This window comes from Nematolebias whitei, chromosome 3 (genome assembly GCF_014905685.2).
Source record: "Nematolebias whitei isolate Nwh7 chromosome 3, NemWhi1, whole genome shotgun sequence".
Taxonomy (NCBI): Eukaryota; Metazoa; Chordata; class Actinopteri; order Cyprinodontiformes; family Rivulidae; genus Nematolebias; species Nematolebias whitei.
The window spans coordinates 107,597-126,313 of NC_056500.1; the positions used below are offsets into that span (position 1 = coordinate 107,597).

At 44.4% G+C, this 18,717-nt stretch overlaps 1 protein-coding gene across 2 annotated transcripts in view; it reads right to left on the reverse strand.

Annotated features, from left to right (window-relative positions):
• LOC119430439 (nuclear factor 1 X-type) overlaps positions 1–18,717 on the reverse strand; it is a 263,595-nt gene that overhangs the window by 17,530 nt on the left and 227,348 nt on the right. Inside the window, exons 11-13 of one of the 2 annotated variants that reach the window (XM_037697846.1) lie at positions 15,109–15,275; positions 11,903–12,050; positions 4,717–4,805 (exon numbers count right to left, since the gene is read on the reverse strand). In XM_037697846.1, the coding sequence (XP_037553774.1) occupies positions 4,717–4,805; positions 11,903–12,050; positions 15,109–15,275 (404 nt within the window). The remainder of the gene's footprint in view (positions 1–4,716; positions 4,806–11,902; positions 12,051–15,108; positions 15,276–18,717) is intronic. The other variant, XM_037697845.1, reaches the window with a different exon arrangement.

Below are 18,717 nucleotides of genomic sequence, written 5' to 3' on the forward strand. Positions count from 1 at the left end.
GGAAGCTCAGTCCTCACCTCCTTCTACAGGTGTGCAGTGGAGAGCATCCTGTGCTCCAGCATCAACGTGTGGCATGGAGGCTGCACAGCTGCAGAAAGAAAAGCTTTGCAGAGAGTGGTGAAGGCTGCACAGAAGATGTAGGAGTCAGTCTCCCCACCATCACAGACATCTACACCTCCAGATACAGGAAGAAGACCACCTGCATCATGAAGGACCCCACTCACCCAGCACACACACGTTTTGTCCCACTCCCCTCAGGAAGGAGGTTGAGGAGCATTAAGTGTAGAACCACTAGACTGAGGAACAGCTTCTACCCTGCGGCTGTTAGACTCATGAATCTCTAACAAGTATAATCACTGTGAAAAAAAAATCACATCATGTTTCTGCTGATCTGTTTCATGTTGCTGCTGATCTGTTTCATGTTGCTGCTGATCTGTTTCAATGTTGATGTGTTCATGCGTGCTCATCTGCTCACACAGACTCATGTTCATGTTTGTGCTGATGTTCAATGTTTTTATGCTATTAGTGCTTGGTGTATATTTAGTTGATGTTTTTCTTAGTTCATATCTTAGATGTTATTACCGTTTTTCTTTTACATTTTATTGTTGGATGTAACTGGGACCCTGTGAACATACAAGTAAATTCGCTCCACCACATGTACCACACGAGGTGCGAATGACAATAAAGAAACTCTGACTCTGACTGACTGTAGGCATCACACACTTATTTATGTACTCCTCACCTAATTGCTGCCACACATGTTTGAGACCATCTGAACTAAACAAAGTAATCTAAAAAAGTTAAATCTGGTCCTCTGGACATTCAAAAAACAAAACAAAACAAAAAATGTAGAAACGTTTCGTCTTTCATCCGAAAGACTTCCTCAGTCTGAGGTTCTCTATTCCACTTTTATGATATTGCACCTTATACGATATTACGATAAGGTGCAGTCTTATAAATAGCACCTTCTCAAAGTGGATCAACCAGTTTGCTGCTGACAACCAAAACCAGCTGCTCACATGGTCAAGAAGGACCATCAGCCTAACAATGGATCATTAGCACCTGATGGCTGTTTACTGTTCACAGAGGGCTGAGTGATACTAGCAATCACAGCATTGTAAGAGGGGGACAGTTGAACCTGGAGGCTCCACCCCTGTTTAATGATGGACGGTTTCTTTTCACAAAGATGGCCTCCTTTACTCCTCTCTCAAACCATCGTTCCTCTCTATCCAGGATGTGAACATCTTCATCCCTGAAAGAGTGACCTCTGACCTGGAGATGAGTGTAGACTGCAGAGTCCTGGCCTGATGATGTTGATCTTCTGTGAAAACAAACAAAGTAATCTTGGTCTCATCAGACCATAGGACATGGTTCCAGTAATTCTTCAGCAAACTGTTTGCAGGCTTTCTTGTGTACAGACTTCAGAAGAGGCTTCCTTCTGGGATGATGGCCATGCAGACCAGTTTGATGTAGTGTTCGGCATATGGTATGAGCACTGACAGGCTGACCCCCCACCTCTTCAATCTATGCAGCAATGCTGACAACACTCCTGCACCTTTCTTTCAAAGACAGCATTTGTATGTGATGCTGAGAACGTGCACTCAGCTTCTTTGGACAACCAACGCAAGGTCTGTTCTGAGTGAACCCTGCTCTTTTAAAACGCTGGATGATCTTGGCCACTGTGCTGCAGCTCAGTTTCAGGGTGTTGGCAATCCTCTTGTAGCCTTGGCCATCTTCATGTAATGCAACAATTCGTCTTTTAAGATCCTCAGAGAGTTCTTTGCCATGAGGTGCCATGTTGGAACTTTCAGTGACCAGTATGAGAGAGTGCGAGAGCTGTACTACAAAATTGAACACACCTGCTCCCTATGCACACCTGAGACCTAGTAACACTAACGAGTCACATGCCATTTTGGAGGGAAAATGAAAAGCAGAGCTATATCCTGATGCATGCTCAATAATCCAGGTAGAAAAATCCGTGAAAAGCAGTGCTATAGTTCAGCACCTAAGCATTTGTAAATGAAATTCACATTTCCAACATGAAAATATTTTCGTTGACCTTTGATGACCTCTGGAAACATTTTTATTAATATATTTAAAATGATAGTGGCACAAACAAAAGTTTTTGCTGCACAGATGTTTGACACCAATTTCATTAGATTTGAAGAAGGTGTGTGTGTGTGTGTGTGTGTGTGTGTGGGGGGGGGGGGGGCAACTTCACTCAGGCGCTCTCAGGCCATCATTACCCGCAGCGTCCCCTCAGTGCAGACTGAACATATCAAAAAGGCCTTTTCCTGCTCTGTTCCTGCAACCTGGAAGAACTGAAGCCGCCCTCCTTAATTTCTTTAGGGGGGTTTAAACATTTGATAATGTCAATAGAAACATAAAAGCAAATATGTTCGTTTTTAGCATTTTACCTTGTTTATTATGGCACCTTGATTTTGTTTTATAACACTATTTTAATAGCATTTTATTGTAGTTAATATGCTGTCTGTCTAAAACAGGTCTCTCTTGTAAATGAATCCCTGTCGCTCAATGAGACTAACCTGTATAAATAAATGTTGAATAGAAAAAAAAAGAAAATACACACACACAAAACTATATACTTCTGAGCTACTTTAAAACAAGGTTTTTTTTAAAAGATTTTTATTTTAAGCATTTCTGTATTTGAGTCTTTCTTTTCTATAAAGTATCTCCACTTGAGATGTACAAAAATATTGTAAAAGGTGCTTGAATATATAAATATGTTTTTGTCTGCAGCCTTATGCGTTCATGTATAGTGTTTTAAATTTATTTAGTGAGGAGTTATGTGAAGCCTCCCTTGTCCGCCACTAGAGGGCTCCCCGGCTTCTTGTTTACAGACGAGTTGCTGCGCTCAGCTGTCCTATAAAAGTCAGAAAAGTTACAGCTTCAGCTTCATTGGATATAAAGTGATCCTCCTGATGTGCCGGCTATGCAAGCCATCTCAGACTAAGACATTCAGCTGCAGAGAGCAGCTACTGCAGGGATCAGGTTGTTCAGTTTGATAAGAGGGTAGCAGTGCAGGCTTTGGCGTGGTGTCAGCGGTTCTGGACACACTTCAGCTGCTCACAAACACCTTGACAGGAAACTGATGTTTGCCCCTTCACTCAAACAAACCCCAAAACTTTCTGCTTTAACTTCTCAACATCTAACTTTTATCAGTTTGTTGATAATATCACCTCCTTCAGTCGGCTCCAACTTCGTTTACACTCCTTCCCTTTTATTCTTTCTGTTAGCCCAGCTCTCCCAGCGTAATCCTTGGCAGTGGACATGGTCCCCCCACCACCACCACCACCACCCTAACCTCCCTTCAAGTCCCATTTCAACTGTGACATCATGTCTGGTTGCTGCTGGCAACCAGACAGCGGGGCTGTGACTGTGGAGTGCAGCGAGCTTCAACTCACTCAGTCTGTTCTTCTGTCCTCCACTTTTCTAAGTTTCTGATATTTCCTGTAAACACGCTCGTCTATTTTCTCCACTTGCTGCTCGCAGAGCTGAGTCCTCCTCAGCAGAGAGCTCCTCAAACCAGCTTTTCTCGGCTCTGACACGAGCGAGGAAGCGCTTGGCTCATTGGCTGGTGGGCTGTAAGGCGAGCTGGCAGGGTCTGCACCTCGCCGTATGCCAGAGAACAGCAGGACAGGCTCGGCTGTCGCTGACCCACTAGGCTCAGCTAACAGAGAGCTGGTGCTGCTAAAGTGCACGTTTTTGATTTAGCTCAGCAACAGCAGGACGTATGCAAGAAGCATTATGAGCAGGTGGAAGCTGCTGTAAAAGCCCCTTTGTTTGGAGGACAGGAGAACGTGGGGACACGAGTTTTGGATCACAGTTGAAGTGTATGTGCATGTATGCTGACACACATTTGGACCATAGTCCAATGTCCCCCCAGTGCCAGAGCTGCATCTGGGGGAGAGCGATGCAGGTGGAGAGCTCGAGGAGCAGCAGGAGATGGAAAGAGGGGAACGTGGGTTGCTGATGAACTGGAGCAGAGGAGGGGCGGGGGGAGCTTAGCAGAGCTGTGCCGATGAGGAATGCAGATTGTTTCCGTGTGTGTGTTTGGGGGGGGGGGGGGGGGGGAAGCTGGGCTGGCTGCAGGCTGGTGCGGTTAGCCCCTAATGATAAAAATTGTGCTCGTGATGGAGGAGGCCCAAGACGCTGCACTAATGCACACCATGGGGCCTCGTGGAGCTGAAACTGGACTGATTACATTCACTGTGATATGAGGACTGTAAACCAAAGGCCTGACACACTCTGCTTCAGGGCAGCTGAGGAAGTTTAAATCATTTTAAAATGGGCTCAAAGCTAATTTTTAGTATAAAGACAATCACCAATAAAGCTAAACAGCTTTCAGCAGCTGATAAAAATGCACAAGTTGGAAAAAACTCATACCAAAGCCCAAATTTCAGCTAACCAATGCAAGTTAAGGCCTCATCCAGCCAACGGTCTCTGATGGCTGGAGAGTCTGAGCCGTGATCGGAGCGCTGCCTCGGTATCGCAGCCTTCTCTTTGAACAACATGCTTCTTCATCCCGACCCACACGCCTGAAAAGCTGCAGCCACAAACAGCCGTGTGCCGAGTCGGACTTGCAGAGGGTGACGAGCAGAGCAGGGGAGGAAAAGACAGCAAACAGAAAAGGAGGGATGGAGGGAGAGGTGGACATGTTGATGTTACAGTGATGGAGGGAGGCTGGCAGGGTACCTGAGTCTGCTGGGGGACATTCAGAAAGTTGTCCTGTGTTCCGATGCCGACAAACCGGTTGGGAGCTGTGGAGCCTGGCGTGGAGTATGCTACAAACAGAGAGATACAAGTGTGTACATGCTTTTACACACACACACACACACACACACACACACACACACAGCCTATAGTAGAGTTTGCTGTCCTCACTATCCTTCTTTTTCCACTTTAATAAAAATAACGGTTCAGTAATGGATAAGACGATGAGTTTCTGTCAGATGGGTTTGTTGGGAAAGAAATGAGGAAAGTTGATTCGTTATTGGACACAGTGATTGATCTCCACTGGTGGAGGGTTGCTCTAGTTTTCTTTAAGATGACGCTTCATCTTTCATGTAAGAGATAGTTCAGACATTTACAGTGTGGTTTCTGTGTAAACGTTAGGAACACTTATCTTTCAGTCTGAGCAGGGCCAAGCCTAAACCCAAGCAGATCTTACTGCTGCTGTCTTAACTCGAGTCTTCTAAATTTCACATGGTTATCATAAAAGGCATTAATTAAACATCTTCAGTGCTGCCACTTCCTTATTGCACTTGTTTTGGCAGAAATATTGTGATGTTCCGGTGGGAAATGGCCCAGGTGGCACTGAAAATGTTAATGGTGGCTTTAGCAAAATAAGCACAGACTTCTGGTAATAAGTGCGAGGTAAGATGGATGGAAGAGTTAAAGTCTAGGAAACAACAAACCGCTTTAACATTTTTAAAATGAGAGTTTTAGGATGGCAGCGATCTGAGTTGGTCTGGGCCCTGCTCAGACTAGCCGTTAGATCATCAGTTAGGTCAAAATTCCCCAAACTGAGGTTCTTCAAAGATGCATCTAGAACTTACATAACCTTTACACAGAACACTCAGTCAGATTGGTCAGAATATCCCTTTAAAAGGAGCACAGTCTATAAATGTGAGCTAACATGGAGAAGGTTTTGCACTCTGACGAGGCTGCACTGTTGGTCACAGTCGCTCCTCAGCAGCCCCTGGCCTCCATATTTACCCTCTTATTTTGAAAACCACTGAGGATTCCCCATGGGGGTAGCCACGGTGGTGCGGGGGTGGAAGTTTGTTTATTACCAGCCATTTCACAGGTAGAGGCACTGCTCAGTGATGGAGCAGGATCAAATTTAGGGCAGTTGTGCTGACAGGACTCAGCTGAGCAGAACCTTAGCTGCTTGAAGTGGGTCAGTTGGGGGGGGGGGGGGGGAGGACATGACTGTGTCAGATGCATTTATCTGTGTGGAGGATGTCTTCAAAATCACAGACAACACTGGAGTAAAGCACAGCGGAAACATTTAGATGAAAAAGGAAGAAAAAATAAATTTCAGATTTATTTCTCTTGATATAAATAAACAGGAGTGACAGAGGAGAGGAAGGAAAGGTGAAAGGAAGGGAAGGAACACAAGCCCCAGTTGCTCATTCCGGTTGCCCCCATCTTGTGCCTCTCCCATGACCCGACTCTTGTGGCGCACCTGTCCAGGTGTAACGGACCGAAGCTCTGCCTCTATCAGATCATGCACCTCCTTCAGCGCTAATTAATTAGTTTCCTGTTCATGTTCAGAGACGTACGGTTTCTTTGTGCCGAGGTTTGTTGTTGTTCTCCATTTTTAATTGTTGGGAGGAATGTGTGGAAGTGGCAAGGGGATTGCGTGGGTAAAGTGGGGCATGAAGTCGTTTTTGGAGTCCACGCCAACTGCCCTAATTTTGTTCCCTTAAAGAGGAAAAAAGGAGAGAACTAAATAAAACAAAGAAAAGAGGATATAAACATATATCAAAGAAAGAAAAGAAGAAATGAAGAGAGAAATTGGGTGAGTTGTGTTGCAGCTGTCAGAGAGACATGCAAAGTTTACTTTGATCAAAGGAAACAGAGACATAAACACTTCCCAAAGAATGGAGAGATGTTCAGAAAGAGAAAAGATGGAGGAAGATGAGTGGCAAATGCATGGAGGGAAAACAGGAAGCTGAACTTCAAAGAATGACATGGTGCACCTTTGCAGACTTGAATGTGATGTGAACTCGGCAGTCATGTCTGAGAGCTCCTCGCTCGTTCACATAAAACCTTTCACAGCTGAACCGTTGCCGGCCTTCAGCTGTGGCTCTAAGAACACGATGGATCCAGCTGCCATTTTTATCTTTTCAGGTTTAAACATTACGTGTAAAAATTTCTCTTGCTCGTAGAAACTAAAATACTTAGTGCCAACCTCATGAGTAAGATGCTAAAAGATCTTTCTTTTTATATAATTCGTATAATTTTAGTTATTTGACATGCGGGCACGCAGAGTTATGATCAACATGTGAAGACTCAGATTCTAGAACAGGGGTCTGCAACCTGTGGCTCAGGAGCCACATGTGGTTTTTTGGTCCCTCTGCAGCGGCTCTTTCAATCTTTGACCAAAACTGACATCAAACTGAATTTTATTGGTTGTTATAACAACAACTAAAAGGGCTAGTTTTTCGCAGTTTTACCGTAATTTATTTTGCAAATATATGAATACTAGAAGGGCAGCACGGTGGCGCAACTGGTAGAGCTGCTGCCTCTCAGCGAGCAGGTCCCTGGTTCAAACCCCGGTCCAGGGGCCTTTCTGGGTGGAGTTTGCATGTTCTCTCCGTGCATGCGTGGGTTTTCTCCGGGTACTCCGGTTTCCTCCCACAGACCAAAAACATGCATGTTAGGCTGATTGGTAACTCTAAATTGTCCCTAGGTGTGAGAGAGTGAATGGTTGTTTGTCTCGTTTGTCTCTATGTGGCCCTGTGATGGACTTGCGACCCGTCCAGGGTGTACCCCGCCCCTCGCACAGTGATTGCTGGACATGGGCACCAGCGACCCCCGTGACCCAAAATGGAATAAACGGGTAAAAGATAATGGATGGATGGATGGATGAATACTAGAAACATTACAAGGAGTGAAACATACTCAGTTTCACTTTATGCTTTATTTCTTCAAAGTAGGACACATAATTTTTCTACAATAAAAAAAAATCACATAAGAATGCATAGTTTATGTTTGTTCGTGCTGATGTTCGACGTAATGTTTTTATGCTATTAGTGCTTAGTGTATTTTTAGTTGATGTTTTCCTTAGTTCATATCTTAGATCTTATTACTGTTTTTCTTTTACATTTTATTGTTGGATGTAACTGGGACCCTGTGTACATAATTACGTCCCACGTTATTGTCGTTCCCACTACATGTGGTACATGTGGTGGGAACGACAATAAAGAATCTCTGACTCTGACTTATTGTTTTAGTTTTTAGAAACTGGGCAAAAACTATATTGTTTGTTCCTTCTTTACAAGAATCTTGTCTTTTATTTTATCTAAGAGTATAAAAATATCAATAGATGTTAAAAATAATTAGATGTTTTTAGTTTTATAAAATCACCCCTACCATCCAGAAAAGTGCCCCTACAACAAACCTATGCCACTTTTGCACCGCCCCAACTCTGCTCAGATCAGCCTGATTTGCACCGCACTTCAGGACCGGTTCTGGAGGTGTGTCCAGAATCCAAAATCCTGCTAATGAACTTTTAATTTGTAGGATTTATTTATTTTTTTCCCTCCCAGGCTCTCATCGAGGTGGCAGCTTCTGTTTCTCCTCCCCGTTTTCCTTCTTCCTGCTCTGCTCTCTGTCTGTCTGAAGCGCCTGGGTCTCATCTCCCGAACATAAATTAAGAAGATTATGGATTTGGTATCATGGGCGTTCAACTCTATTGATAAGATTTTTTCATCAAAGCGAAAAGGTCCTGGAGAACCGGCGTGTCCAGCTGAGACTCACGCTGTGGGGTACGTCATAGATTCGTAGGGAGTGTGGCAGCTGATGTGCCTCTCAGTTCTGTCTCAGGAGGATGTTGAAGACGTTTATATATTTGGATTTATGATAGCAGGGACTCTGCTTTTTGGCATCGGCAGGGCTCTGTTTCATCGACTTTTGAAGAAGACAGCGGGAGCAGTTTCGGCCATGGGAAAGCTTCCGAGTCAGTGTGAAGGTCTGGTCCTCGCTGTGGGAACTTTGAATTGTCTGGTTTACGAGCTTAACCGTAAGGTGGAGGCGATTGAGAATCGCAGGCCACCTGCGGCTTCTGGGACTCGTCAGCGTGGTGGGTTCGACCTTGAAGGAGACTCATAGCATGGATCAGTGGAATGGAATCCCACAATTAGGCATTTTGGAACCAGAACGCCCAGATGGACTCAAGGCTGGGAAAAAGTAATCTGTCTGCCTGAAGAAAAACAAGAATCAAGTTGATCTAAATCTGACTCCCGACGGCCTCGGAGACAGGCCGACTATCAAATTTCTCCTGGGACATGAGTACCCAAGGACAAAAGCTTCATCTATCGCAACCCAATCTGATAAGGATAAAATGGCCGCGCTTTCTACAGTTGCAGCTTCATGCACTCCGCCCATCTTTTGGATGACTGTACGTACATATTCGTGTTGTACCTCGGTGCAATTCCAATAAAGTTTATTCTGATTCTGATTTAATGTACTTTAGTTCACTGAGTGAGAGTTCTGCGATGAGTTCAACTCAAAGCAGTCTGCTCCTTAGATAAATAATGCCAAATTACTATTTTTATATATGAATGATTCTGTTCAGTGCCCTAAGACAACTGCTGTTGTGACTTGGAGCTGTAGAAATAAACTGAATGAAATCTGATGAACCAGATCCTACAAAAACATTTATATTTAAAATTCCATATTTTTATTTGTCATTTGATATATTTACACTAATTTTGATATATGGTTTTGTTTCTTGTATACAGATTATTTTATTTTAGTGATTTAATGTGTAATGCTTGTTTTTTGATTTGTACATGTGTGGGTTAGAATAAAGTTGAACTAAAGGCTGTTTCTCTTCTTTAAACATGTTTGAGGGAAATATTCCTGAGATCCAATAATTTTGTCTTTTTATGATTTTTCAGCTGAGTTAACTTTAATTAACAGATTATTTAATAAAGTCAAAGTGAAAAGTGGATTTCATGATAAAGCCAGCAGCATCATTTTCCTTTTTGATAAATTCTATAGTTAGGGTAGGCTTAGGTTTCCTGAGCTGTCCCTTAGTCCTGCTGCTATAGGCTTAGACTGCTGGAGGACAAACTGACCACACTTTTCACTCTGCTACTGTCTTTACTTACTCTGCTCAACCTGTTTTGTATTTGTAATTATTTTTTCTATTATTAATATGTGTTGTTTTTTTTTTTTTTTTGGCCTTCAGGTTCACCTGGGTAGCAGCACGGTGGTGCAACTGGTAGAGCTGCTGCCTCTCAGCGAACAGGTCCCTAGTTCAAATCCCGGTCCGGGGGTCTTTCTGGGTGGAGTTTGCATGTTCTCTCCGTGCTGCGTGGGTTTTTACCGGTTACATAAGTTTCCTCCCGCAGACCAAAAACATGCATGTTAGGCTAATTGATAACTCTAAATTGTCCCTAGGTGTGAGTGAGAGAGTGAATGGTTGTTTGTCTCGTTTGTCTCTATGTGGCCCTGTGATGGACTGGAGATCTGTCAAGGGTGTACCCCGCCCCTCGCACAGTGATTGCTGGACATGGGCACCGGCGATCCCCATGACCCAAAATGGAAGAAACGGGTAAAAGATAATGGATGGATGGAGGTACACCTGGACCTATATCTGGACCTGGACCTATATCTGGACCTACCATTCTATGTTCGTCTGTCTCTCCTTCCTGTCCTCTCAACCAGCCGGTCAAAGCAGATGGCCGCTTGTCCTGAGCCTGGTTCTGCTGGAGGTTTCTTCCTGTTAAAGGGAGTTTTTCTTTCCACTGTTGCCACTGTGCTTGCTCAGGATGGGAGACTGCAACGAAGCCAAGATTCAACTTGTCTGCTGGATTCCTTAGATAGAGAACTTTACTAATTGGCTTTTATGTGAATGTTCCTGTAAAGTCCCTGAGACAACTTTGTTGTGATTTGGAGCTATAGAAATAAACTGAATTGAATTGTTTATCTATATTTATTCTTCACTGAAAAAAAACAAAACATAAAATGTTTAAATAAAAACTTTCCACCCTCCGTCCCGGTCCTCTCGCCTGCAAGGGCTTGGAATCCGGCCTTTATGACCATGCGAACCCGGGGCTCGGGGTCTAGCCTCGCATGCTTAAACGGGTCGGCAGCTCATATGATCCTCTGCGGTGACTCCACTTGTTCGAATTTTGTCGTCGTCACCAAACACAAAAAACGCCTGGACTTCAGCATTCAACACGGCATTGTCATTATTGTTTCTAAAATCTTAAAAATAAATCCAGCCTCTGCTTCGTGTTCAGAGAATTTGCAAATGGAGGATCAGTGAAAAGTTTCTGAGATGTAGTGACTCCTCCCCCTGACCAATCAGTGTCCCGTATTCACGTCTTGGTCCTGACTCAGCTTGCAAGGTCCCACTAGAGAAGCAGGAACCAAACAAGGTCCTGAATCAGCCTCAAATCAGCTAAAAAGTACTGTGGAATAGCGATTTTTCCATGGAGGGCTGAGTCGAGTCCGGGACTGAGTAGGAGCAGTGCAAATGGGGCATTAAAGTGGTCCGTGGGCCAACAGTTGAGAATCCCAGTTGTAGAAGGTATTGTGGCTTTGCACACGTTTAATTTAGTGAGCAAAGGGGCAGAAATGGCTCCTTAGGTCGTAAAGGTTGCAGACCCCTGCTCTAGAAGGACTCTGGTGTTATATCTGATCTTAACCGGGTCTCACACTGCATGCCACGATCACGTGCATGTATTTATTTAATGCATATAACAATGTGGAAAAAATAAAAATAGAATAGAACCGTACATGACTGACTGAACGCTGCCTTTTTAATCGATTAATGATCGTCTGGAAAGAGCCACAGAGGAAAAGAGGCTTGGCAGAGGAATGGTTTCTGCCACGACAGGACCTCTTGTTGCTGGTAGTGTTCAGTCAATGGGGGGGCAGGAGTAGAGCTCCTGGGGCTGCTGAGTTGTTTGAGCAGACTACAACCTTATTGACAACAGTCAGCTAAACCATGAAGTTCAGAACTTTCAGACAGATAAAACTGGAAGTCCACCAGCCATGTTCACCTAATAATCAGGGTTCAGATAAAGAATCAGCTGCCGATCAGATCACATCAGAACTTTATTGATAGTATCTCAAGCTGGTCTCTGTACAGGTTTTGGGGAGACTGGGCATGTGGGTTTGTAGGGGGATGACTTACACGGAAATGTGGGTGAGCTGAGTCCGCCGTCAGTGGGCGTGCTGATGGTTTTAGAGTCGGGCATAGGGAGGGGCACAGGGCGTGCCACTGGGGGTGGCGGGGGCAGCAGGAAGGAGCCCGGCATTTTGCTCTGGCCACCTCCATTAGGCTGCAGACGGACCATACAGATTGGGTGAGAAAGACACACCCGACAATACAAAGTAAAAAGGGAGCCACGCACACACAGACAAATCTGAGAAAGTAGAACGTACGTTCATGCTGACACACTCCTCTTAAAGAAATAAAACAACACATTACTTTAAAGTAGTGAGAAAGAAAATTAAACAAGAAGAAACGTACAAATCTCATCACACAAAGGGAAAAGAAACATGTTGTCCATGTACAGGTCCTTCTCAAAAAATTAGCATATTGTGATAAAGGTCATTATTTTCCATAATGTAATGATAAAAATTAAACTTTCATATATTTCAGATTCATTGCACACCAACTGAAATATTTCAGGTCTTTAATTGTTTTAATACTGATGATTATGGCATACAGCTCATGAAAACCCAAAATGCCTGTCCCAAAAAATTAGCATATTTCATCCCACCAATGAAAGACAAGTGTTTTTAATATAAAAAACACCAACCTTCAAATAATCATGTTCAGTTATGCACTCAATACTTGGTCGGGAATCCTTTTGCATGAATGACTGCTTCAATGCGGCGTGGCATGGAGACAATCAGCCTGTGGCACTGCTGAGGTGTTATGGAGGCCCAGGATTGCTTCGATAGCGGCCTTAAGCTCATCCAGAGTGTTGGGTCTTGCGTCTCTCAACTTTCTCTTCACAATATCCCACAGGTTCTCTATGGGGTTCAGGTCAGGAGAGTTGGCAGGCCAATTGAGCACAGTAATACCATGGTCAGTAAACCATTTACCAGTGGTTTTGGCACTGTGAGCAGGTGCCAGGTCGTGCTGAAAAATGAAATCTTCATCTCCATAAAGCTTTTCAGCAGATGGAAGCATGAAGTGCTCCAAAATCTCCTGATAGCTAGCTGCATTGACCCTGCCCTTGATAAAACACAGTGCACCAACACCAGCAGCTGACATGGCACCCCAGACCATCACTGACTGTGGGTGCTTCACACTGGACTTCTGGCATTTTGGCATTTCCTTCTCCCCAGTCTTCCTCCAGACTCTGGCTCCTTGATTTCTGAATGACATGCAAAATTTGTTTTCATCCAAAAAAAGTACTTTGGACCACTGAGCAACAGTCCAGTGCTGCTTCTCTGTAGCCCAGGTCAGGCGCTTCTGCCGCTGTTTCTGGTTCAAAAGTGGCTTGACCTGGGGAATGCGGCACCTGTAGCCCATTTCCTGCACAGGCCTGTGCATGGTGGCTCTGGATGTTTCTACTCCAGACTCAGTCCACTGCTTCCGCAGGTCCCCCAAATCTGGAATCGGCCCTTCTCCACAATCCTCCTCAGGGTCCGGTCACCTCTTCTCGTTGTGCAGCGTTTTCTGCCACACTTTTCCCTTCCCACAGACTTCCCACTGAGGTGCCTTGATACAGCACTCTGGGAACAGCCTATTGTTCAGCAATTTCTTTCTGTGTCTTACCCTCTTGCTTGAGGGTGTCAATGATGGCCTTCTGGACAGCAGTCAGGCCGGCAGTCTTACCCATGATTGTGGTTTTGAGTAATGAAGAAGGCTGGGAGTTTTTAAAAGCCTCAGGAATCTTTTGCAGGTGTTTAGAGTTACGTCGTTGATTCAGATGGTTAGGTTAATAGCTTGTTTAGAGAACCTTTTCATGATATGCAATTTTTTTGGGACAGGCATTTTGGGTTTTCATGAGCTGTATGCCATAATCATCAGTATTAAAACAATTAAATACCTGAAATATTTCAGTTGGTGTGCAATGAATCTGAAATATATGAAAGTTTCATTTTTATCATTACATTATGGAAAATAATGCCCTTTATCACAATATGCTCATTTTTTGAGAAGGACCTGTAGATGAGAAGTTTCAAAGAAATTATTGTGAAATGTAAGAAATTCAAACATTGCAAGTGCGTGAATGTGTTTGTAATTTAAAACAATAAAGCTCAGTTTAACGTGTTAAGCAGTGAAAAGAAAGGATAATCACAGATGATGAAGGGGCTGGGTGAGTTGCTCAAAGGTTTACAGCTCTGCTCCTCAGTGAACGTGGATCAGTCATAGCCACTTCAGTCAGCTGGATAATGCTTAACTGTCTTTCAGCAAAGATACGTGCGCGATGCGCATGTAGCTGATGCTGCCAGCTGATTTAGTCTAAATTGGGCCTTCTCAGCCAGACTCTCACACCACTGCCACAAGCTTTCAGCTCCAAACCAACACAACCTGAACGTGGCTGGTTCACTAAATGCTCCTCAGTTTCACATTTTGTTGCAGCGGGAAGCTCTTGGGTAGACAGCAACGTATTACTCTGTCCCATTTACTCAACCAATCTCACGTCATGCCTCGAGCAACAAACTACAGATTCTGAAGGTGCCTCATGACAAAACGTTGTCGAAAGTCCAATGGCAGGTGGGATCATTCCTGGAGTGCACATGAAGCTATGAACATCTTCTTTGGGTTTATTCCACGGATTTTAAATTCTACAAACAGCACAAATCGTTATGTGCCTGCAACCCGTCAGCTGGCTCGCCCCCGTTAGCAGTGTTGTCTCTGCAGGGCTGGCTAGATGCCAGCTGACAGGCCACATGAACCAGGTTCTACCTTTATTGTCATGAGTGAAAAGCTCGATCCTTCCTGGCTCAGCTGTAAAACCCAACGTTGAGGAGTTTGATGAATCAAAGGTGCTTTGGCTCCCTCTCTTAATCTTTTCTCCAGCTGAATTAAAGCCTAGCTGCCTGCCTCCTCATGTGGATGCATATGCCCTAAAACCTTCCGTGATGATCTGGTTTCATTGAATAAAAATGGCTCTTTGCTCAGGGTTGGGCTCACCTGACGCTGCTGTTCCTGCACAAGTAACGATATGAGACATGAAATGATCAAGTGAGTCTTTTCAGATTCTGCAGCGTTTTATCTTTTTGTTTTCCATTACAAAACATCTTTTCACAAAAAAATGTGATTTCTAATCAACATCAATCTTCTTTAGAGTCACTTCTGACCACAAACTACACTTCTGCATGACACAGCATCCCACGGACTCCCCTCTTTCTGTGTAGGACCCACAAATCACTTACCTGTGCACTGGGCTGCCCTGTGCCGTCGGTGCACACAAACTGCACAAAGTCCTTGAGCGGGTCCTGGTGATGGTAGCGTATGGTGGGGTGGGTGAAGTACGGGCTGGACTGCTGAATGATGGAGGAGGAAGGAAAGTGCAGAGCTGAGGCTGGGGCACGAGGACTCCCTGAGAAACAGATGAGACACAACAAGGTAAAGGAAGGAGGAGGCCAAAGTAAACACACATACATGCACAAAGGAGGTGTAACACCTGGAGAGCTGGTGCAAAGAAAATAACCTTCACACCAATGTGAAGAAGACAAAGGAGATGATTGTGGACTTCAGAAGGAACAAACACACCTACACAACACCCTGAACATAAGAGGATCTGCAGTGGAAGTGGTCTCCAGCTACAAGTACTTGGGTGTGCACCTGAACAACAACCTCAGCTGGAGCAACAACACCACCAGCCTGATCAAGAAAGCTCATCAGAGACTCTACTTCCTCAGGCGGCTGAGAAGCCATCTGGGAAGCTCAGTCCTCACCTCCTTCTACAGGTGTGCAGTGGAGAGCATCCTGTGCTCCAGCATCAACGTGTGGCATGGAGGCTGCACAGCTGCAGAAAGAAAAGCTTTGCAGAGAGTGGTGAAGGCTGCACAGAAGATGTTGGAGTCAGCCTCCCCACCATCACAGACATCTACACCTCCAGATGCAGGAAGAGGACCACCTGCATCATGAAGGACCACACTCACCCAGCACACACACTTTTTGCCCCACTCCCCTCAGGAAGGAGGTTGAGGAGCATTAAGTGTAGAACCACTAGACTGAGGAACAGCTTCTACCCAGAGGCTGTTATGAATCTCTAACCAGAATAATCACTGTGAAAAATCACATCATGTTGCTGCTGATATGTTTCATGTTGCTGCTTTGCTGCTGATCTGTTTCATGTTGCTACTGATCTGTTTCATGTTGATGTGTTCATGCATGCTCATCTGCTCACACAGCTCATGTTTGTGCTGCTGTTTCTTTGTAATGTTTTTATGCTATTAGTGCTTAGTGTATTTTTAGTTGATGTTTTTCTTAGTTCATATCTTAGATCTTATTACGGCTTTTCTTTTACATTTTATTGTTGGATGTAACTGGGACACTGTGTACATAATTTCGCTCCGCCACATGTACCACATGTGGTGTGAATGACAATAAAGAATCTCCAACTCTCTGACTATTAGTATTAATACAGTAACATTACAGTAACGGGGGAGTTGTGGCACAGAGGTTAGAAGGTGGGCCTGTGATTGGAAAGTCGCAGTTCACCTCCCGGTACTGTCAACATCAAAATATGGGTGGAAAAGGTGAAACATCCACACCTGCCTCCACCCTCATTGGCCCCACTCTGGGCCCATGAGAAAGGCCCTTAACCCCCACCATCTGCTCCCTAAACATGTCTCTCTTGAAAATGAGTTCTCGTGGCTCAATGAGACAACCTGTATAAATAAAGGGTAAATGGAAAAAAAAAGAAAGAAAGAAAAACATGCACACTGTCACAGGATAAGACATTCAGAATGTTTTAAACAGCTGGCAGGTGAAGACCAAGCTGCCATTAAGGATATTTTTGTGCTACAAAGAAAATGACCGAGCCATTCTCTTTGGGTTGACTGTTTGTAAATTATCCCTGGCTGTCAGACAACATCTGCTGCTGGACAACATCTGCTGCCAGACTACATCTGCTGCAGGACAACATCTGTTGCCGGACAACATCTGCCGCCAGAAAACATCTGCAGCTGGACAAAATCTGCTGCCGAACAACATCAGAATCAGAATAAGCTTTATTATCATTGCACCGAGATACAAAAAGAACATGTACGTACAGTCGTCCAAAAGATGGACGTAGTGCACAAAGCTGCTGCTAAAAGCATGGCCTTCTTAGTCTTATTCAGAATAATACTTTTAGATAAGAAAAAGGGAAGAGCCATGAGGATAGATAGTGGTATTACAAAAAAATATATTTTTACATCTTGTCTATCAGGACACGGTTGGACATAAAAAAAAATTCTACCTTCAACATGATTACATATGCATATGAAATCAGGTCTCTCTTGTAAATGAGTCCTCGAGGCTCAATGGGATTTACCTGTCTAAATAAAGGTTGATTGATATGCATTTGATGTCAAGGTGTTAAAATTTGTCCATGAGTGTTTTTCAGATTGGCCACAGTTCTGATGATGTTGTTTTCTTTTTTTTTTTTTTCCCTTGTCCTGTCCGGCATTGTGACACTTAGAATTATTGTCTGAGTGTCAAAGTGATTCCCAACAGATTTACTTTCACAAGCAGAGCATCACGGCTGGCCTTAATGCTCCACTTGATATATAAATTAAATTTTATTAGAATTTGCTTTGGGTTTGTTCCAGATGTAATGGACATGGGGACGGAAAACAAAGAAGATAAAGCAGAAAAGTGAGAGAAGAGTTAAAATGTAAAGAAGGAGATATGAATAGAGGAAAGAGAGAGGGATAAAGAGAACACAAATCAACATCATTGAAGTCTGACTCTAGATCTGTGGAAAGAGAAAACAAAAACAAAAAAAAAAAAGACAAAACCAAGAAACCACAACAACAAACAACTTATATAATGATAGTTATAACATCATTAGAAAGTATTTTATACATTACATGGTAATATAATATATATTTGATGGCCACCACAACCCAACTGAGTGTGTATCTGATAAACACCTGAATCTAAACACCTGTGTGAGCATGCTTATCACTATAAGGTTTCTCATAAAAATGTTCAATAGTGGATGTGGGGACCCATAAACCTGTCCCCACAGGACACGAAGGTAACACAGGGAAGCCCGGAACGACAGACACACAGCGGCCCCATGCCCGGAACTACGGTAGTCCCCCAACAGGGACACCCGTACCCCCCAGTGAGAGAAGCAAAGGGAAGCCCCGGGTGATCCCCAGCAACCACAATGCAGAAACCCCTAGGAGGCCGTAGCAACGAGTCAACAGGCCCCGCCGACAACCCGCCCCTCCAGAGTGGATCCGGCCATGGACACCAAGCCCCGAGTCCCGAGGTCATACCACCCCCCAAACAGAGGCCCGACAGAGCCAGGGCACCCAGACCCCTGCAGGCAGCCACCAGGGCGGGCCTGCACACACCCCACCACCCAGCCCCAGCTGCTGAGAGCCGCCAATGCACCGGCGGCAGGGGGGCCCACCACCGGGGGGGAGCAAGACCCACCAAATGGGGGGATGATGTTGTTTTCAGCCAGCAGTTCTGATAAGCTTGCAATGGGGTTGGGGGGGGGGGGGGGGGTTGCGAAAGATCCATCCATCCATTTTCTTCCGCTTATCCGAGGTCGGGTCGCGGGGGTAGGAGGTAAGTAGGGAGGCCCGGACTTCCATTTCCCCAGCCACTTAGGCCAGCTCCTCTGGGGGAATCCTGAATATATGTATGTATGTGAGTATGTGTGTATTTGTGTGTGTATGTATGTATTTGTGCATGTATGTATGTATGTATGTGCGTATGTATGCATGTATGTATGTATGTGTTTATGTGTATTCGTGTATGTATGTATGTGTTTATATGTGTATTTGTGTATGTATGTATGTATGTATGTATGT